The sequence below is a fragment of the Taudactylus pleione genome, unplaced genomic scaffold (assembly GCF_031769625.1).
Source record: "Taudactylus pleione unplaced genomic scaffold, aTauple2 ptg000380l, whole genome shotgun sequence".
Taxonomy (NCBI): Eukaryota; Metazoa; Chordata; class Amphibia; order Anura; family Myobatrachidae; genus Taudactylus; species Taudactylus pleione.
Window position 1 is genome coordinate 5696509 of NW_028284781.1, and position 22706 is coordinate 5719214.

At 42.8% G+C, this 22706-nt stretch overlaps 1 protein-coding gene across 3 annotated transcripts in view; it reads right to left on the reverse strand.

The window, feature by feature from the left end:
- Window positions 1-723: 723 nt before the first annotated feature.
- WIPF3 (WAS/WASL interacting protein family member 3) overlaps window positions 724-22706 on the reverse strand; it is an 89334-nt gene continuing 67351 nt past the window's right edge. For all 3 annotated transcript variants that reach the window (XM_088445410.1, XM_088445411.1, XM_088445412.1), the window contains 5 exons: window positions 18938-19054; window positions 11306-12061; window positions 9389-9523; window positions 5379-5480; window positions 724-2795 (listed from right to left, as the gene is read on the reverse strand). In XM_088445410.1, coding sequence (XP_088301536.1) covers window positions 2755-2795; window positions 5379-5480; window positions 9389-9523; window positions 11306-12061; window positions 18938-19054 — 1151 coding nt within the window. In that variant the 3' untranslated portion in view covers window positions 724-2754. The remainder of the gene's footprint in view (window positions 2796-5378; window positions 5481-9388; window positions 9524-11305; window positions 12062-18937; window positions 19055-22706) is intronic.

Sequence of the window (22706 nt, forward strand, 5' to 3'; positions counted from 1 at the left end):
ATCAGCTGGTCCCTACTGTACTTTGGCTGCATCTACACATCTACTACACCTCTACTGCATCTACTACACCCCTGTACCTGCCTTTTGGGAGATGGAGTTGCAAGTACAAAATAAAATGAAAAGATATGCATGTGCACTGAAAAACTAACATGCAAATTGGTGACAACATTTTTTTTACATCCAACTCTGAATGAGGCCCTGTGAATGCTGCAGGCACGGACAAACTTCTTTTATACAAATGTCTATTAAATTAAGTCAATTTACACGCCAGTCATTATGCTGAAAATTTATATATAAATATAAATTTTAAAATTACAATGTTACTTTTGCTAGGCCAGAGGTTCCCAAGCTCCGCCATTACAGCCCATGTTTTAAGAATATCCATGCTTGAGCACAGATGACTTAATTAGAGCATCAGTCAATTTGATTTACCCATCTGGACTCAAACATCATATCATTAAAGCCTGGACTGTAATGGCAGAGTTTGGGAACCTACAGTATGTACTAGGCAATATTCCATAATCAGAGCAATACATGATTTGTTTTAGGCCAGCAGCATCTGCACACAAGTAACATCTATGACTTTATACACAGCTTTTGGGTAAACCAAACAGCCTTCATGATTTGGTATCACTTACCAGTATATATATATATATATATATATATCTATCAGGGGCGTCTTAAGAGAGGAGGGGGCCCGTGTGCACTCCCTGTGCTGGGCCCCCTCCTCTCTCCCCGGTGGCCGGCAGCCGACTGACGCGGCTAGCCAGCCACCGGAGCCTTAGTAGACTCCGGGCACTAGGGTGTGCCCGAAGTCTACTGCGCATGCGCAGAATGCCGGAAAATGGCCGTGGCGGCCATATCTCCAGCGTTCTGTGCATGCGCATTAGACTCCGGGCACACTCTAGCACAGAACACCAGAAAAATGGCCGCGGCGGCCATTTTCCGGGGTTCTGAGCAGCGCAGACACGCGACGTGGGACCACGGACAGGTAAGTCTAAAATAATATGGGTGCAGTGTGTGCGGTGCGGGGCCCCCCTGCACCCGGGGGGCCTGTGTGCCCCGCACACACTGCACCCATTATAGATATGCCACTGGGCTCAGGTATAGATATGACCAGCACTCCATTTAATCAATCATTGATATTTAATCTCCATAGTGATAATGTCTTAAAGCAGCACATGTACCAGCAGCATGTCAAATATTATACATCACATATCCATGTGTTTAGTCATAGCTGGGGTTCAGCGTTCATAGCCAGGGATTATCTTGACAAAGGGGCGTTTCGGCCCCGAAACGTTGGACTATTTAATATACACATATGACTTTTGCAAATCCCGGAGTGCCGCTGTTTTCTTTTCCTATTATATATACACACATATATATATATATATATATATATATATTAGATATAGATCAATGACCGCCAAGTTTACAACCATTCACCATGTAGTAAACATAGGGCCTGTTTTTGAGAGGCCCGCAGTGTCGATGTCGCGCACAGTTGGACGATGTTTTAGGTCTGTGCATGCATCCTGACTGTTAGCGCTCAGAGACGCAGAACACAATCAGACACATGGTCTGTGGAATTAAATGGGCATTCATGGAAGGTTACATGGTGTGGTACATGGGCGTCCTAAGACGCACAACCACTCACACAGGACACCATACTCAGACGGAGAAATGACACCTGCCATAGGGCTGATGCAGCTTTTGATGATGCGTATGATGGTACACCGATGGTGTGTCTAAAGATGCAACCGAGACAGATTTGTGCCACTACAAGATGTAACATTAACATGCCTGCGACAGAGAATCAGCCCCATAGATTTATCATAATAGAACATATCATTTCCCTCCCAACATTTAATGCACTTTGTGTTCTCTGAGAAGCTTATTGTATTATTGTGACTTTTATCCTGGCACAAACTCATTGGGCATATCTTGTGAGTAAGTGATGGTGCTGCAGCTACAGAACATCATCTGGCCATAGCAATATTTACCCTATAGGTAGAACGGGACAGCGCTGTTTGGGGGGCATTTTAGGATTAGTTATATAGTGAGTTTATTTACTTTTTTCTCTATTATGTATTTAATTTTTGCTGCATAATTTTCACAGCCATCTCTTTTCTCAGTGCATACGTATAATGTAGTATGGATGCTGATTAATGGGTGTGGGTGCAGAATAACTAATTTGCACTGTATCCACTGATATTACTATGGGCAGTGCCAACTATACATATAACCCTTCATCAGGCCCTATGTAAGACCTACTACTGGCCTGAATGTTCTGTGTTTCTCAAGGTGCAGGAACATAATATTCATACACATGGTTCAGTACAAGAATCTGCAATAGATACAATCCACTGCAGAATATAGAAAGCTCCTCACTTACTGACATCACCTTGCAGGATGTTTAAATAGGCAGAAAGACAATTGCATTGCAGTCACATAAGAATAAATTATTTACAATTCCATAAACCAGCTTCAAGGTAAATACATGTCTGCCCAGACTTTATAAAGTATTTGGTAATAATACACAAAGTTGTGTGCATGTCTATAGTTATCTTACTTATACTAAATATACATTTGCCTTCAAGAAATCTTCTGTACCTATAATCTGTTAATATACTGTAAGTGTAACCATACAATCACACACTGGACACAATACACACTTCATGTATTCAAATAACTCAAATCAACCCAAACAGGCATCACTGCTTCTGTGCTTCAGTTGTCATGGTGGGGTTTGTATCATCTTATCTGAGGTCTCTGGGGTAGTGGCATGTCCGGTTCTAGCAGGAAGAAAAACAAAAAGGTTAAGACTACATCATATAATGAAAGACGGAGGCATAATGAAGCAATTAGAAGATCCATACAAAATAATTTCCCTACGGAGAATATTTCCATTTCTCAGCCTAAACCAATTCATATTTGTTAAGTACACGTGGGTGTCAGATTAATAGTATCAGCACCCAAATAAGTAACAAGGCTATTCATCCGAGAGGTGCTGCAGTTAGGTATCCCCCTTTAGAACATACCTAATTGTGGAATGATAGGAGAGTCTTGTATGTATAATGGTATAAGATGAGTATCTAAAATGTATCTAGTGACAAGGTGATCACTCATATCGCCAAGTGATGTTATCTTATATGTATCTGGTGGACACTAAAATCAATACATATAGCTGTGGTGATCCACGGAAGATGTCCCAGGTATACACACTGCAATGGTGTGCACTTAGCTCATTCAGACCCGCTCACTAGATGCGGCCGCTCGCTCCCAGCGTATGCAATTTCAGCTAAGTGATGTCAAGGCAGGCGATCGCACGGCAAGGCATAAGCACGCCCACTATGTCTTGGCGAGTGATCACTTTGTGTTTAAAGACACCCACCAGCCGGTCTTCATCCGCCCACTAGCACACGTCATCTCCAGGAAGTATATACAACCATGGGTACATCGGTTTCCATCGAATCTGACCGCAGCACTTGCGGTTGCCTTTACCTTACTGCAAGCACTGCAAGCATTTCAGTGTAAAAACCAGCCAGGTGACGTGTACTATGACGTTGCGTGTTAATTATGCACGCCTCTGAAATGGCGTTGAAACACTCAGGCACGCCTGCGTTCGCACCTCCACTCCCCCATTACTACTGCCCTGCCCCTGTTACCACCCACAAACGGCGTCTCCTGTCACTCATTCCACTGGGCTGTCTTTGCTGGGCGAGCGAGCGCTTCCCGATCAATCGCATGCGGAAATGCATAACATTGGCCGCTTGCGAACGGATCTGAATCAGGTCCTTAATGCTCGTACTTATGGAATTTGTACTTTTAGATGTGCGACTTGTAATTGTACTTGTATAACTTCATGTTGTGTTATGTTTTGCTATTTGGCAATACAGAATTTGAGGCATATAACAAATAAACAATGATGACATATGGCCCTGAATATTATCCACCAAGATCAGAGGCATGAGAATATCAGTGAGTACCTTATGCTAGATATATTAATGCAATAAGGTGCACTACCGAAGGATGAAGCTATGCACTATAGTGGCAGATGCAAAAAAAATGGGTTTATATTGTGTATTACGTCCTGAATTTATATACTGGGACAAATTTATAGCCCATAGCCAATCTCTTCTGAGTAAGATCATCAACATGAATTAGGTCAGGTGGATGCCACACTAGAGTGTGCCCGGAGTCTACTGCGCATGTGCAGAACGCCGGGAAAATGGCCGCGGTGGCCATTTTCCGGCATTCTGTGCATGCATAGCAGACTCTGGGTCTGATTCAGAGCCGCTCGTAAGCGGCCGCTCGTTCGGTCCGAGCGATGTTTGCACATCTGCGCATGTGTATGGGTCGTAATGCTCATGCGTCAACCAGTCAGTGCGGTGGGAAATCGTGTGTTCGCAAAATAGTGAGTGCCTGCTAATTTGAGTGACAGGATGAGGCGTTTGTGGGTGGTAACAGGGGAGAAGGTGCTTGAAAACGAGGAGTGGAGATCCGAACGCAGGCGTGCCAAACGGTCAAAAAGGGTGTGCATAATTAACAAAGCAGCGTCATCGGCCACGTCACTTGGTTGTCTCTTAGCCTGAACTGTTCGCATAATTGCGGTAGGAAAATCCAACCACAAGCACTGCGAGCAGTTCAGACGCCTTTCGATGTACTCGATTAATCTAATAAATAGCGGAGATGACGTATGATGCGAACGGCCAGGGGGCGTCTTTACAAAATAGCGAGCGCATGTTTCGTTCGCTTGCTCAGATATAGAGGCGTCAACAGACCACAAAGAGCGAGCGCTCAATTTAAATAGCCGGCCCCTTTTTCTGAACGACCGTTCGCAAATAGCGTTCGGCTCTGAATCAGGCCCTCTGGGCACTAGAGTGTGCCCGGAGTCTACTGTGCATGCGCAGAACACCGGAAAAATGGCCACGACGGCCATTTTCCGGTGTTCTGAGCAGCGCAGACACCCGACGCGGGACATCGGACAGGTGAGTTTAATCCAATATGGGTGCAGGGTGTGCGGTGCGGGACCCCCCAAGGACCAGGGGGCCCGTGTGCCCCGCACACACTGCACCCATTATAGATATGCCACTGCCACCAGACATTTGCAGTTAGGGGTGTTTTATAAAGTGGCCAAGTCTTATACATTTCCCATAATCTCACTTGGCGGACAGATGATATTTGCCATGCAGCCGACTACATGTTTAATAGTTTTGGGTAAATGTATAAGACAAAAGGTTTATATGGGTCACTTACAGTCAGTAGTCCAGTCAAAATCCCAGGAATTTATTGACTATTGGTTATTAGGAACCATTGCAAACACAATACAATGTACTCTATTCTTCATGATTCTTTGTTCACAGGAAAGAACATACCAGAAGGGCACTTGCTGGGGTAATCCGGTTGAAATGGTTCAAAGTGTTCTGGAGGTGGAAAGTCCTCCGCTGAATGAAAAGTGAATTTAGATTCAAAGTCATCTGTAAAAAAAGATCATGAGAGTCAAATATATATTTATATGGTTTTAAGTCCTACACATATAATGCCCACTTGATTTGGTGCCAGCATACACTACATACTGCCAGATGTGGAAGATCTAGTTTAAGTGATGTGAATGCTCTATCTGCAGGATAAACAGCTGAATAGCAAGATATTGCTGCATGGTCTGCTATTTGCAGCTTGGACACAAAGGGCCTGATTCAGACCCGCTCACTAAGATGCATACTCTCGCTGCTGCCGTAGGTACGCATGTGTATGCATTGCAGTGCGCATGTGCATACCTTAGCGAAAGTTCACAATGCATTCGCTCGCTGCACATAGACAGCCCAACAGACTGAGTGACAGGTGAAGCCGTTTGTAGGTGGTAAAAGGGGCGGGCCATTAAAAACGGGGGAGTGGAGGTGCAACCGGAGGCATGCCTGAGCATCTCAACGGCGTTTTACAGGTGTGCATAATTATAAGACAGCATCATAGTACACGTCACCTGGCTTGTTTTTACACTGAAGTGCTCGCAGTGCTTTTGACAGGATATGGTCAACCTCAAGCGCTGCGATAGCATCCGATGTTACCCGATGTACCGATGGTTGCATACGCTTCCTGGACATGACGTGCATAAGTGGGCGTCTTAAGACAGGCTGGTGGGTGTCTGCATACACAATGTGATCGCTCTCTAAGAAATACAGGGCCTGCTAATGCATTGCTGTGGGGTAGCACTGCCTACGCAATTTGCATACACATCGTGTGAAAGTATGCATCTAGCGAGCGGCTCTGAATCAGGCCCAAAGTCCACAGAAGCATTCAGAAGCATTAATGGAGGACTTTGATCATCCTGTTCCTCTGACGTGCCCAACACAATAGAATTGTATCTCGTGGTTTAAACTGAAATCATCTAGAAGCTTACACCCAGAAAAATAGTTAGTTAATTTGTTCAGAATTCTCAAATGGTCAAACCGATACTCCACTGGACACATAGGGCCAAATGTAATAGGTTGCAAATTCGTGTTTAACACTAAACTCGCATTTTTTACTCACTTGCAAATGTAATATTGTGCGACTACAGTAAAACTCACATTTTTCAGGTTTTACTAAAGCATCTGCCTGAGGAATCACAAAAACAATAGACCAGCTTCAGGATAGCGAGTATATCCTGAGCAGGTCAGAGTAACACAGAACATGCACATATCCATGAGATATGTGCATGTTTCAGTTTGTACATATGAAAATACTTACTCCCCAGAGGCATAACCAGCCCCGGCTCTGTACAGCATGTGCTGTTTTTTTAAAAATACAGAGGACAAAATATGTGGGGGCCCCTCTATTTTAAGAACCAGCACCAGGTTATTTAAAGCCTATCCTGGTTCTAAAAATAGACCCCTATATTTTAAGTACCAACACAAGGCTTTTCTGATCCAGTCCTGGTTGTGGAAGTACAGGTGACAAAATGAGTAGGGGTCCCCTGTAATTTCCATAACCAGCACCGAACATTTTCTAGCATTTAATGCAACAGCCAGGTAAACCCTTTTACCGGGTTCCCCGGCCAAAGCATTACTCCTGACCGCTAGTCAGCCCAGGCCGGGGATCCCTGGGGAGGTGGGGACCCCCAATAAATGGGCCCCCTCTCCAGGGCACCCCAGGCCTAGGCTGATAGCCCGGGGCTATCCCCAGCACCCTTAACCGGTGGGTTCACCTTGCGGTTACATCATTGGATACAATGTAGCAGTTCCCACCATAGACTTCAATGGAGATTTCATACCATTGAAGTCTATGGAGGAGACAGGCTGACCGCGCACAGCCTATCAGCGGGAAGCTTCGACAGAGGCGCCCGCTGTTTGGCGGCTCCTGCAACGACCGGGCACCCCAGGCCCAGGGTTAATCTTGCCAACACCAAGATTAACTTCAAGTTCTGTTTGTGTTCTTTTTTCCCTGAGTAAATGTAGCATTTATATGGTTTTCTTTTTGTTTTTTTATAAACTCTTCATTATAAAATCTATCTTACACTTTCCTAATGACACCAGTGCAGGTGGTGTGCTGGTTTGATAATCTATTTTATTACGGTTTTTGTTCAAATACACTTCTAATAATCAATACATATTTGGATACACTATTAAAAAATAGCGGAAAACTGATAAGTCCATGAAACAGAGTAGGAATTATTATTAGGGTAGATGTATTCTTTAGGGAAATGGCTTTTCTCCATAGGGTCCTTATGAGCTTTGTATTCATTGATAAAACATGTAATGTAGCTGGTTCCACAGGGTAATAAATTTAGAATTTTTCCATGTATTTTCCCCTAAAGGAAATATACCTGCCTTTGGCGGGAACACAGCTATTGTCACTAGTAAACGCATCTGTAGGCCATGCAATAGAACATGTTTAACTGGCCACCTGGAACACTAATGTACTTTTATATATATATATATATATATATATATATACTCACAGACTATGTGACACAAAGCAGGTCTCTGAAGTGTACATGAACGTACATTAGTCCCTTGCTTATGTACGATTGATGGAACCATTTTATCTAAGACAACCCAAGTATTTAGGAATAAACATGACCAACATATACATGTACATATACAGTACGTATTATGTTCTTAATTCGTTATTAGGCCATAATCATTTCAGGGACTTAGTATAGTAAAGGGGAGAGTTTTGCACATAGCAACCAGTCAGATTATAACTTTCATTTTATATAATAAATGATAAATAGATGATAGCTAGAAGCTGATTGGTTGCTTGCTATGTGCAACACCTCCACTTATCCTCTTTAGAAGGTTTGATAAATCTCCCCATTAAAGAGCAATAAAGCCAATCTTAGACAGTTTTATATAGCAAAGGCTCTGTCTTTCTGAGACAAATTATATACATGAAATCGCTGGACTGCTTATACTTAATTAAATAAGACCAACATGCTCTCTGTCACTTCTCTGCAACAGGTTGCCATTTTAAGAGGCATGTATGTCCCTAATGAAGCAGGCAGTTACAGTTGAGCGATTCTCTGGCCATTGCACGTGCGTGAAAGCAACAATGCGCAAGTGCAGCGATTGTTTTGTGATCACGCACACACAAAGGATTCACTTACAAAGGGAGTGACAGGTAGTCAGCGTTTGGGAGAGGTAAAAGGGGGTGGTTAAAAAATCGCAGGCGTGTCTGATCCTTTAGACACTTTCAGTGTGTGCATAAATTAGCCACTGCATCCTTGCTTGCAGCAGGAGAGCCTTGTGCAAGTCTGGAGACCCGCTATGTCTGCGGCATATGAAACTTACCCAGAAGGCTGTTTCCGATGTTTCTAGTTCTATGTGTGAGCAGCAGATGTGAGATGCTTTCAGTGGGCGTCTCTAGGCACAGGACGGCAGGTGAGTCATTAGTATATGTTCACAATTACCTGAGCAGATCAGGACACACTGGGGGCAGGGCTATGGGTGCACGGTGGTCCCCCTAAAATTGACGGCTGCTGGAAGATAATCTTCTGGCAGCAGCGCAGTGGGCATTTCTGACTGGTCACATGTAAGGGAACGCACAGATTGGTGTGTTTGCAAACAATGCAACCATGCCAGACAGGTAGTTAAAGTAGGTGACACAGGTTTGCTGCTTTTAAACAAATAAAGCAATTTAAAATCTTTAAGGGAAGATGTATCAAGCCAAGATAAATTAGAGAAGTTGCCCAAAGTAACCAATCAGCTTCTAACTGTCATTGCATCGACTGAGCTAAGTAAATGACAATTAGAAGCTGATTGGTTGCTTTGGGCAACTTGTCCACTTTATCTCTCTACAAAGACTTGATACATACCCCTGAATGAGAATACATGAGAATGTCATTTCCATGAATATTCTAACAGCTGCTTCTCAACATAAAGGGAAAGAGTTGGTTCAATAACATTACCTATGGAGTGCCCAATTCCAGGACTAGAGCTCCAGCCTGAGGGGTGCAGATTAGGCTGCTGTCTGCTGGATAGTTCTGTAGATGGTGATCTCATCGGAGGTGGTGGTGGAGGAGCCAAACGTCCTCCACTGTTCCCTGATGGAAAGAATGAATTGGTAAAAACTTTTGTTTATTTGATCTGCAACAGCAGTATCTTAGCTTTAAAAATGTTCTTGAAAAATGTGTCAAAATAAATAAAGTAATAGTAATGCATCATTTTGACTATTTCTAAGTTTTAGTACAATGTCACGTGATCATTTGTGATTGTTGATGGAATGTGGTGCCACCATATGTCAGACTGTAACTGGTCTACAGAGAGCATATCACTAGTGGATGGACTTTGCTATATCATTGGTGGATGTATCTCCCTATATCATTGGTGGATGGATTTCCATATATTATTTGGTTTTTGGACCTCCCAGGCCACATTTAAAAGATCTTTAGTGAACCAATCCTACAGGTAATAACATATTTTTACTTGTCCCAAATGATTTCTATGTTGTTGTTTTGTATTTTTTTTCCAGATAGGACATTTTTTTTTTTAAATAAATATTTTTATTTTGGGTGCAATATACAGAGAAACATAGCCATTAATATTGTTTTCTAGATTCTGCCAAAGGGTACTTTCACTCATAGTGCAATCCCATAATTTATCCCCAGATTTTAGCATTGTTCTCAACTATTGAGTGTAAGAAAAACTCAATAAAATTGTGTTTAAAATAGTTTATGTTTCTCCGAAATTTCTACCATATGTTTTTACCAAAAGGGATATTTAGATTGGCAGCAAAAAGGTGCCTAATACCCCTTTTCCACCTAAAATTCCGGGTCTGACCCAGGATTTGGAACACAGGTCCAAGCTGGGTCAGACCCAGGATTTACCCTATTTCCATTGCGGCGTTGACCCGGGAATGTCCCGGGCCGACGCCGTTCACACTGCATCCGGGTGCATTGCCAGCGCTTGGCGATGATGTCATCACCAAGCGCCGGAAAATTCAGCACTCCCCTGAACGCCGGACCGGAGCAGGCCAGCGACCAGGGGAGGTTGTCCTTCCCGTGGTAGGGGCTGTCATTCGGGAGGCTGTCTGCGACAGCTGTCACCAGGCAGGGAGAGATTACAGCCTCCCCATATGAAGCGGGTATGAGGTAAAAACCGGACCATACGGGGAGGCTGTAATCTCTCCCTCCCGGGTGACAGCTATCAAACATACAGCCTCCCGAATGACAGCCAATCACCATGCCGGAAACGGGTTCCGGGTCGGAAGACCCGGGTAACCGGTTTCCATTGAGCCTGAGCAGGGTTTTACCCCAGTAAAACCCTGCTCAAGACCTGGGAAGAAATGCCCCAGGATTTTTTCCTAGGACCCTTTTCCACTGAGCCGCTACCCGGGTTGACCCTGCAATAACCCGGGTATTTTGGCCAGTTGAAAAGAGGTATTAGTTTATTCAGCATAAATAAAAGCCAGTAAGGTCATGGAGTGTGGAAAGGACCTCCATTTCATTTAGTCAATCTGAATTCCCCACTACCAGGGGCCAAATATAATAGCCTGCAAGTTCAACAAGTGCCGAGATTTGGATTTGTTTTGTGGGCATGGGATACTATGTACTGTATATTCTCATGCTTTCCTCAGAGAGACTCTTCTGTGTTAACATTACAGAAAATCTTCAATGGAACTGTGACGAATGATCAGTGAAAGACACTCCGTAATGATCAAATCAGTGACTGGACCCATGAATTTTCCAAAATAATAAAAACATATAAACATGGTTTGCTTTTCAGCTTCTTGCCTGAACTTCAGGCACTGTCTGTTGGACCTGCTATACTTTATTTTAGTTACTATTGTGGGTACAATTTGAAGCACTTTCTCAAAGTTCTGTTACCTGCAGTTTTGTGAGGCCTTCCATGTCCAGATAGAGGGATGATAGGTTTCCCAGAAGGACCCTTTTGTGGTCGAGCTGGAGAATTATTGCTGTCATTGGTAAGGACTGGTGGTGGTGGCATTGGTTCAGATAATCTTCTCCTGGCAGACATTGTCATTGTGACTGAAGCAGGAGGTGGAGGTGGAGGAAGCTCACTGATATCAGGTGGTGGAGGGTAATAATCTTCTTGCAGCCTAGCATGTGCACGAGATAGAGATGGGGGAGGTGCTGAATTATCTCTGACATCAGGGGGTGTAGGGGAAGGGCTTCTCCTACCTGCATAACCAGTTGGTGGTGGAGGTGGTGGATGAAGAGGAAGTGGTGGTGGTGGAGGTGGGAAACAAAGAGATGGAGGTCGTTGGTGTCTTGAAGACTTTTCTTGAGAATTTAATAGTGGTGGTGGTGGTGGTGGTGGCGGTGCTGGAGGTGGTGGGGGAGTACTTGCAGCTATTGTAGTTTTTGTGGCTTTATCTTTAAAAGGAGTGGGAGTTGGGGAAGTTGGCATCACAAGTTGAGGTTTGTTGCTAGATGATGGAATTGGAGGTGGTGCCAGTGAAGAATGACCAAGGACAGTAGGTCGTGGTGGCGGAGCTCTAAATGCCACTGTTGTTGTAGGAGAATTTGGTGGTTTTGGTAAATCAGGTTTACTGGGTACTTCATCCGGTTGCTTAGGAACACTTGTTTTCATACCTGGAAGTTGTGGTGCATTTTTGATTCCTGTAATTACAATATAAAGGGTAAAAATCTTACTTGTTCCATAAATACTAGGCCACTATCTGTTAGGATCAAATACATTGTGCAACAGGCATCAGAACCGAATAATAGTTATATAAATGAAGACAACTTTTCATCATGTTATCTTATAAAACACGTTATTCAATATTTAAATCAACTAAGATCCCTTAAGCTATCATTGTAAGTAAAATTTATATAAATAGCCCCAGCATAATCTGCAGAACTTTACAGATGGGAACAAACACGGTAATAAAATAAGACTGGGTATTGACAAAAAGGCAAAGAAATAAGTAGACTCTGCTTGTGAGAGGACATGTGCCATCCGCGCTACATATTTGCCCAGCCAGACTCTAATGGTAAAGTACTTCGGGTATATGATACATTAACAGAGCTATTTTGTCTGTCAGTAGGTTGTTTTTGGTTTAATAGCAGATTATGGCAGCAATGTATATCCACTGGTTTTAAAATTGCAACAGAAAAAAAGTCTCTCAATTATATCTGTGTTTTAGTAGCAACATATCAACTGATTTTAATATTATAGCAGAACTAAGTCTCTCATCCACGTCTGCATTACAGCAGCAGTAGCAGTTTATAATATTACACTTAGATCAGCTGTGTTTTTAAAAACGTATGTAATCCAGTCTCAAGCTGCATATTCTTACTTACACTTCTGCCTCATGGAATTTATCTCTGTTAGCAAACATTTAGATGTAATGACTTGATTGTAATTGGTATTACCAGGGTGGGGGATGTTGTTCACTGGTTTCTAGTTTATTGTAGGATAGTGCTTGTGTTTACTCAAACCCAGTGCTAAATTTCTCCTTTGATTAGTGAGCATTTGTCCTCAGCTGTAGCATGTCTCAATCAGACTTAAGGTGGCCATACATCACAGACCGGATTTTGCGATCCGGCGATGCAATAGGAAGTGCCGGCGTTTCCGGGTGGAAACGCTGACCTCCCACCATCGATGTTCTGCGATCCGTCGCCGGATCGCAGACATTTTCAATGTTAATTGTCTGCGATTTGACGATCGCGATCATTTTTTGATCGCGATCGTCAAATCTGGAAAATCCAACATGTTGGATTTCTGAGATCCCGCGATGCCGGGTTGCAGCATCGCGGGATTGCGGCAATCCATCGCAGATGGATGGGGCCCATTACTTTAAATTTAGAATCAGTATTGCGGCAGCCGTGGATGACGATGGCAGCCGTGTATTATACGCACTAAGTGTATTAGAACACCAAGTGTAATTTATGTAACAGTTATACAACAGTTGAACAAACGTTGAACAACATCTAAGACCAGGTAATTACAATATCATTACTTACCAGTAGTTTGTGTTTTGTATATTTTCGAATGTTTTGAGAATAATAAATGTATCAAAAACTTCTCTTAATAATCTCACTCCATGGAATCATCTCTAAGACTACTACATCTTTTACTCTCCCTGCAGCTCATCCTCCTGTACATATTGCTGCCTCATTAATCTACTCTCCTATTACAAACACGCATGAGCTTTAACTTATCTATACACACTGACAATAACATCCACAACCTGTCGGCATAAAAAACTTTCAGACAAATCCCACAATTATATTTATATTTCTCTCCTGCTGCTTCTATTAGCTGGTGACATATCACCAAATCCAGGGCCAACCCACTTGCCACACCCACAATGAACTATAAATCCAGCTAACCTCATAAACATTGCGTGCCTCCCTGTACCCTCCAAATCACTAAAATGTGCCTTATGGAATGCACGCTCTGTCTGCAACAAACTAACATCCATCCGTGACCTCTTTATTTCAACTAACCTTAACCTTCTGGCAATTACAGAAACATGGCTCACACAATCAGACACTGTCTCCCCTGCTGCACTCTCACATGGTGAACTACACTTCTCACACACCTCCAGGCCTGGTAATTGTAAAGGAGGTGGGGTAGGAATATTATTTTCCCAATCTTTCACATACACAGTTCTCCCACAGGTACTGTCACTCACATTTACATCTTTTGAAGTACATTCTATCAGGACTTTCACCCCTTTCTCTCTACGAGTTGCTGCTATCTATCGCCCACCTGGCCACCCCAACAATTTCTGGAACATTTTTCTGCCTGGCTCCCTCACTTCCTATCCCCAGACATCTCCACCATCATTATGGGTGACTTCAATATCCCCATTGACTGTCCACAATCACCTCATGCCTCCAGACTACTCTCTATAACCTCCTCCCTTGGCCTCTCCCAATGGACTGACTCCTCTACTCATCAGGAGGGCCACCGCTTTGATCTTGTATTTACCAGATTATGCTCAGTTTCTGATTTCACTAATTCTCCTTTCCCTCTCTCAGATCACTACCTTATCACCTGCACACTTTCCTCCATTACATCAACCTCTATGTCATTGAAATCACTAAAGCCTCCTAAAACCCATAGAAATATTAATGCTATTAACGTTCAACAACTATCTACCTCTCTACAACAACTCTCACCAATTTCTGCATTCACTTCTCCTGAGACTGCTGTATAACACCTAAACCAGATTCTAGAAAAGGTCCTCGATGAAGTTGCTCCAGCTACTCATCAGATTTAGACGTCAACCATGGCATTCTAACTTAACAAGGCATCTATAAAAACTCTCACGTAAAGTAGAACGTCAGTGGCGAAAGTCTCGTACTCCAGGTGACTTCCTCACATATAAGACTATCTACAACTCTTATCGTGCTGCTCTGGATGCTGCCAAACAAACATATTTCCAATCTCTTATCTCTGCTCAAGCCTCTAACCCCAAGCAACTTTTTAATACATTTAAACTGCTTCTTACCCATCCCTCACCCAACCCACCTACTACTATCAGTGCGCATGATCTTGCTTACTATTTTAAAGGACAAGATTGATAAGATCTGAAATTAAATGGTATGCTCGTATTCAACTAGTAACCTGCTCAATTCCCTACCTGAACCCTCTGGCTCATTCTCTTCATTCGACTTCACAAACGAAGATGAAGTAGCTACACTCTTCTAATCCTCCTACTCTATTACCTCTCCTATAGATCCTATACCCTCACAACTCAGTAAAGCTCTGTCTCCTGTGCTCATTCCAACCCTAAGTAAAATCTGCAATCTCTCTCGCTACTGGCATCTTTCCATCACTGTTCAAGCATGCAGTGAGTACTCCCATTCTGAAAAAATCAAATTCTGACCCCAACACTCAAATTACCGCCCCATCTGCCAGCTCCCATGCCCCTCCAAGCTGCTTGAGAGACTTGTCTACACCCGCATCACACACTTTCTAAACTCACACAACTTATTGGACCACTTCAGTCCGGCTTTCGTTCCCAACACTCCACAGAGACAGCACTGACTAAGGTAGTAAATGATCTGGTCACCGCCAAGGCTAAAGGTCATTATTCACTCCTAATTCTTCTAGATCTCTCTGCTGATTTTGACACTGTTGACTACTCTATCCTCATACAAACACTACAATCCCTAGGTCTTAAGGACACAGCTCTCTCATGGTTCTCTTCCTACCTATCTGATTGCTCTTTTACTGTTAATTTTTCTGGCTCTGCCTCCTCTTCGCTACCTCTATCAGTTGGAGTACCGCAAGGATCTGTCTTGGGTCCCTTGTTATTCTCAATCTATACCACCTCTTTTGGCAAAGTAATCCGCTCTTTTGGATTTCAGTACCATTTGTATGCAGATGATACTCAAATCTACCTATCCTCTCCAGATTTATCTCCATCTGTATTGGTCCGTGTCACTGAATGTCTTTCTGCCATTTCAACTTGGATGTCATCTCGCCACCTGAAACTTAATGTTTCTAAAACAGAATTAATTATATTTCCACTGGCCAAGAACAGTTACCAACCTGATCTCTCGATCACGGTTGATAACTCGACAATCCATCCTGCTCCACAAGCCCGCTGCCTAGGTGTCATCCTTGACTCTGAACTGTCTTTTGTTCCCCACATTCAATCTGTCTCAAAGTCATGTTACATGCATCTAAAAACATATCCAAAATTCGACCATATCTCACACAAGACACTGCAAAAACTCTGATCCATGCACTCATTATTTCCCGCATTGACTATTGCAATAGTCTCCTTACTGGTCTTCTCAAAAACAGGATATCGCCATTACAATCCATTATGAATGCAGCTGCTAGGCTTATCTTCCTTGCCAAACGTTCATCGTCTGTTGCCCCGCTATGTCAGTCCCTCCATTGGTTGCCGGTCTTCTACCGTATTCCATACAAAATACTATTACTTACACATAAGGCCATTAACCAAACCACACCAACATACATCTCTTCACTCATCTCAAAATATCTCCCAACCCGACCTCTCCGCTCAGTACAAGATCTGCGTCTCTCATCCACACGCATTACTTGCACCCATTCACGGTTACAGGACTTTCTTCGGGCAGCACCCACTCTATGGAATGCCTTACCATGCACAATAAGACTTACATCTAGTCTCCAATCCTACAAGCGTTCCCTGAAAACCCAAGCTTATCAGATTCCAGAACCGCCCACATAACCTTCATAGCTTCCATGTCTAATTACATCCCCTTTCACAGTCCACACATAACCTCATACACTGTCTTTCTTCACATTCTCCTGACATTTGGCCGACATTCCTGTGTGACTGGATCATGCAGCTCACCAAGAAACTCTGCAGTCTGGCTTTGGTCTGGCTGGACCAAATTGCAATATATAGCACCTATCCTTGTGTATCAATGCCTATTTCCTTATAGATTGTAAGCTTGCAAGCAGTGCCTTCCTACCTATATATCTGTCTGTTATAACCCAGTTTTGTTCTATTAATGTTCCAATTGTAAAGCGCAACGGAATATGCTGTGCTATATAAGAAACTGTTAATAAATAAATAAATAATATTGCAGCAGCAAAGAGTCTCTTATTCACATTCACCTTCAAAGAGTTAGTATAATGATGGTCTGCAGACATAAATAATTAAATTATGGCCATGAAAAAACACAATCATTTTTGGTTCGAATAAAATATATATAAGTTTACCATGTCCTCTTGGCTGGAGTCAGTAAATTGTTAAAGCAGTCTCACCTCCTGGCTACTGGTGCAAACCTAGGGCCTGATTCAGATCCGGACGCTCTGACCAGAGCGCTCGCTCTGAATCAGGGCCCTCCTCCATGAAAATGGAGCGTCCTCCTGGACGCTCGTATAGCTGTGGGTGACCACCCACTGCTATAGCGAGCGTCCATGATGATGGTCGCGATGGTCAAGACCATCGCGACCATCGGACTTGCGACGGAGACCCTGCGGTAGGGTCTCCCTGCCACAAGCCCTGGAGTGATTTTGGCTCTATCAGAGCCAAAATCACTCCCACTGACAACACTAGTGATGTCAGTGGGGCCGGCTTCAGACGGTAGGCGTTCCCATGGGAACGCCTCCGTCTGGCAGGCACGCCCCCGGCACGCCCACCAAAGGGGGCGTGCTGTCAATCAACATTGACAGCACGCCCCCTTTGGTGCGAGACCCGGAGCGATGGAAAGCCCATCGCTCCCCGGGTCTCGCGCATGCGCACGACGGAGCTCCCTCCATCGTGCGCATGCGCAGTGGGGAACATCGACCCGCTTGCGAGCGTACTGCTGCTCGCGAGCGGGTCTGAATGACCCCCCTAGTATTAAGACATATCTGGAGGGACAGAGGCCCTGATTCAGGTTGGGTCGCAGGGCTGCGTTCGTATGCAGCCAGCTGATGTTTGTATACTGCGCCTGCGTATAAGACGCAGTGCGCGTGTGTGAACCGGCCACAGCGATCGGGAAGCCAACGCAGTGAGCACGCAGAGTCTTCACAGAGTGATTGACAGGAAGTGACCTATTGAGGGTGGTGACAGGGTGTGGTCAGGGAAATGCAGGCGTGCCTGGGCGTTTAAACGATGTTGCAAGGGCGTGCATAATTAACCCCCTGCGGTAGCATATGCTGGCAGAAAAAAAATCAGCTTGGACGGATCAAAAGTCACAGGTACTCTCCATGGCTTTTCACTAAATATTCTGGGGGACATATGGACTTTGGCTCTAATATGCCTTCTAATTACAAGGACTGAATACCGGTGTGCAAGGTCACGAATATATTTTTACTCGTGCATATGATTGCTATTTCTCTGACTGTGATAGTGTGATTTGTATGTTCTGAATACATAATTATTTTTTAATAGTGAACCAGTTTTCAGTGAACCAAAGTCTCACTCCCACCCTTCTTGAGCTGCCTTCTTTATATATATTTTTCCTGAGTTATTGGGACCGACTATCCCAATCAGCTCTGTTGAATTAGGGATTGTTTTTAACTCTAAAGCGCCTGGGTTATTAATATATCTGTTGAGTTTGAAGTGGTAGCCCATCGGAGGAGCCACTAGTTCTTCCATCTCCAGACAAATGGAAGATAATTCCTATAATGTGTATTACTGGTTCCTTACTTGGCTACACAGGATATACAGTTCCGCCTCCTGTTTAGGCATTTTGTGGACATGTCCTAAGATTGTGACTTTCTTGGATGAAATCTCAGATCTTCTAAGTAAAGTGGCAAATCAGGGAGGTTTTACCTTAAAACATATTGTAACTTTAAGTCTAGTGGTTACATCGCTGCAATCTCACCGCTGCCCACATCTCATGGGCTATTACATTTAAGCCCCAGTCTCTCACGTTGAACATAGTAAGAAAAGTATTATATTATGTAGATCGATTTCTAGGATTACAGGATGCAAACTATATGAATTACTAGTGTGTGTGCAGTGTTGCAGACATTAGAGAATGATATACAGGATATATATAGTAAAATAAAGTAGTAGCAGTACAGCCCACATATTTGTCTGTTCTTACCTGCTGTATCTCTCTGACCCGGAGGTTTAAGCACTGGGAATCCTCCAGCAAAAAGACCACCAGTAGGGGGAGCCATTGCACTCCTACCATTGCCTGTGCCGCCATTTTTCTTGCCATCTACACGTAAAGCCAAATAAATACTATTAAATACACATAGCCACATTATCTCATGCTATGAACATTCTAATGATTTTCATGAACAATAAAAACATGACACAATGAGCCTGATTCATGGGTGGGCGCTGCTGCATCCACTCTTGCATATGTTGCCGGAGTGGCGGCTGCGATAAATATGCACATGCTAATATCTGCCTTCCTATTGTGTAGAAGCCTGCGTCTGAATGAGTAAGCACTGAGATGCCCACTCTCAGCAACTCTGCGCGCTGTAATGCCGCCGGCGATTCTTTATCCGCCACCATCGGAGCACCATCGCGCGCACCACCGACACCTGCACAGGCCCATAAAACAGACTTATTTTGCTTTCACTTCTGGCCGCCTCCCTGTCACCACCCCAGAACGCCCTATTTCTGATACCGTTTACTCTAATGGCAACAGCATCTTTGTGCTTACACTATGTGTAACGCAGACGCTATAGTTTATGAATGTTTTGCATATACGCGGTTGCAAATAATCGCTCAACTTTGTATACATCAGCATTACATGTGGCTCAGAATCAGGCCCAGTGTCTACACACACAGGTCAATCTCTACACCTGCACTTGCTTGCATCCTGCGTGATAATTATATGATCGCCATCAGCATGGACCTTACAGCGTAAAAAGCTTAAAATAATAAGAACCCTACCCCACCCAAAGAAAAAAAAAGAGATAAATGATTTAAGCTTCAACAAGCGCCAAGCTATGTCAGCCAAAAGAACCTACGGAGGAAACTGCAGTTAGGGGTGAAACAGGTTTGGATATACTTGAACACCCCATGGATTACCCTGGACAGTATGATGCACTTATAGAATTATAGTTTATATTTTTATAGTATAGATTCTTATCCCATTATCTTGATTTTCTTATTATTCTCCCTTTTATATGTTTGCTTTTTCTTCCTTTATCTCTTTTCTTTTAATTATTCACTGTTTTATAGTATTTACTTAATTTTTTTTTAATTGTAATTTATATAAAGACTAGCTGGAGTACCCGGCATTGCCCGGGATTTTAAGAATGTTTGAACCTATCCGAGCCTGTACATCCCTAGTTTGTTTACACATCATCCTCCAACAAACCTGTCCTTAGGCAGGCCTCACGAAAAGTGTGACAAACTTCCCCATCAACAGTCCTAAGGTCTTCGAAGGAAGTAGGACCTACTAACGGTGTAAAGCAAACTTCGGAGACAGAAGCATTCAAAATTTGTAGGATGTACAGTGTAAACACGGCCAAGAGCTTCTGTTGCTCTGATACCAGGATGACCATCTACAGCGACTCCCTGTTTTCTGCGCAGAAAAACTTTGGGAGAAGCATTCCATGTGTAATATTTTGGCAGCTCACAGTACAGCAGGGTCCTTGCAAAGTCATGATTTTGACACAGTTGGAAGAAAGATGTAAATGTTGTTGCGTAATTTGGTATAGTAGGGAGCTAAGAATGCTGGCAAAGTCTGCTAAAGCTCTCTTCGATAATAAACATTAAGATCATGACAAAAATGACAACACTAAACGCTTGCTCCAAGGCCCTAATGAACAGTAATTAAATTCGATTAAATCTTTTTTATAATACGCACGTATGTAAAATATCACGATCTTCGCTTGTAAACTGTGGATTTGAATAGAAAGACAGAAGTAAAAATTTTTGCTTTGATATAGTAGAGAAGAAAGAAAAGAAATAATAGTAGATAAGCTAATCCTTTTGTAATTCCGTACCTGACCTGTAGAGGGTGAATGCTATGCAAATATTGTGGTTTTTCATTCATTAAAAATTAACAGTAATTAATTTTGATTTCAAATTTTTTTAGTTGCCTCCGCCGTGTTTTAATACGCTCGTATGTAAAATTTCACGATCGTGGCTTGTAAACTGTGGATTTGTATAGAAAGACAGAAGGACAAATTTTCGCTTTTATATAGTAGATTGTTAGTTGTCACTAATCTAGCACTCTCAGATGATCTCATTTTTCAGCTACTATTCATTTATTTCACATTAAAGTCGGAAAGTCGGACTCCTTTTTGGCCGCTGCTCCGTTTAGCCGGGGCTAATGCTAATGTGACTATCCATGAGTCTCTGCCTATTATGCGTCCATCTTCATGCGGAAAGCCGCGATGCCCACTGGTTTTCCATCAGCATCAGTCATCATTGTATGTGATTCTTACTTCTACTTTCACACATATAACTTTATCTATATTTCCTTTCCCCTCTTTCTCTGAGTTATCACCTGGCTTTTAATTACCATTTTCCCACTAAATCCATTTCCATGATATGTCTATCTACTCCCTTATTTCAAACAGAAACAATTTTATTTATAACACAATCTAATCAGGTAAGTATGAGAGTCCAGGCTGACCTTGCTACAACCGGGAAACCAGCAGAGTGGGCTCCTCCTGTCATAATGTAACAGCCTCAGCCTGTCCAAGTTTACCATTTGAATTGTTTTGCGGTCCTGATTCCCACAGTGAATAGTAGAACAGGCTGGAGCTGTATCACATTATAGCAGGGGAACTCCAAGCTGCACTGATTCTGGCTTTTACAGGTGACCCCACACTGTTCCTACCCCCATTTCCATGCTATGAGCGCCAGTGTTTTGATCACTGTACAACAAATTAATACTTTTAATTTGTTTCCTTTCTAAAAATAGTCATACATTACTAATTTGAGGTCAAGAAAAACTAAAATGATTTCAGAATGTTTTTACTAGCTCTATTTTTTGAGCTACACTACTTGCACTATACTGTATGTACATTAGTAATATAGTCATAGTGAAAAGCTATTTTAAAATAATCTGATATTTTCTTGACAGAAAATAAATAACAGTTGTTTTAATTCAATCAATCACAAATAAGAACACAAAACGAAACAAACATACAGCATACGAAACAAACATACAGCATACGAAACAAACATACAGCATACGAAAGTACTATCTAATACAGTGGCCTATTCATGGGGGTGCTTTCTCTTTGCTTGTCCTCCTCTTCTGGGGCATCTCTTGTCACTGTCCAACAGTAGTGATTCACCTACCCTGATATCTTTGTTCCATTGCTGAAATGTCTTGGTGGAATCGCTCACTATGCTTGTCACTCAGTGCACCACAGTTATCTTGTGTGGGTAATCCCGTGAATCGCATATATTTGAATAGGGGAGGGGACAAATAACTGATTTGTTTAATTGGGTCATTAGGCCCCGCCCCCTCTGCGTGGAACGCAGATTGCTGGTAAGATTCTCTCCATTCTGCCCACTTCACTAGGAATACCCCTACATCGTCATAAATGGGCTATATCTCGGAACTCAGAGCTAACTGAGAGTTTTAAATATCATATTCATTCTTTGCATGCTGAATTCAATTAGAAGTAACTATTTTCACATCGGTTTTTTAATTATTATTTTCTTTTTTAAACACTAAAATATCGCTCATCTTCGTCACGCTGATGGTTATGGTGTCTTGAGTATACTGACCCGCCATGATAATCATGATGCACTTTAAATGTATCTGCATAAGGACACAGTTACATCTTTATTTTGAATTGCACTTATCCTAAGTAAAAATAAACACAAAAATGTGCTTCTCTTGCAGGTCACACAACTCTAAATGAGCCTCTGCATGCTATTCCTTCAAT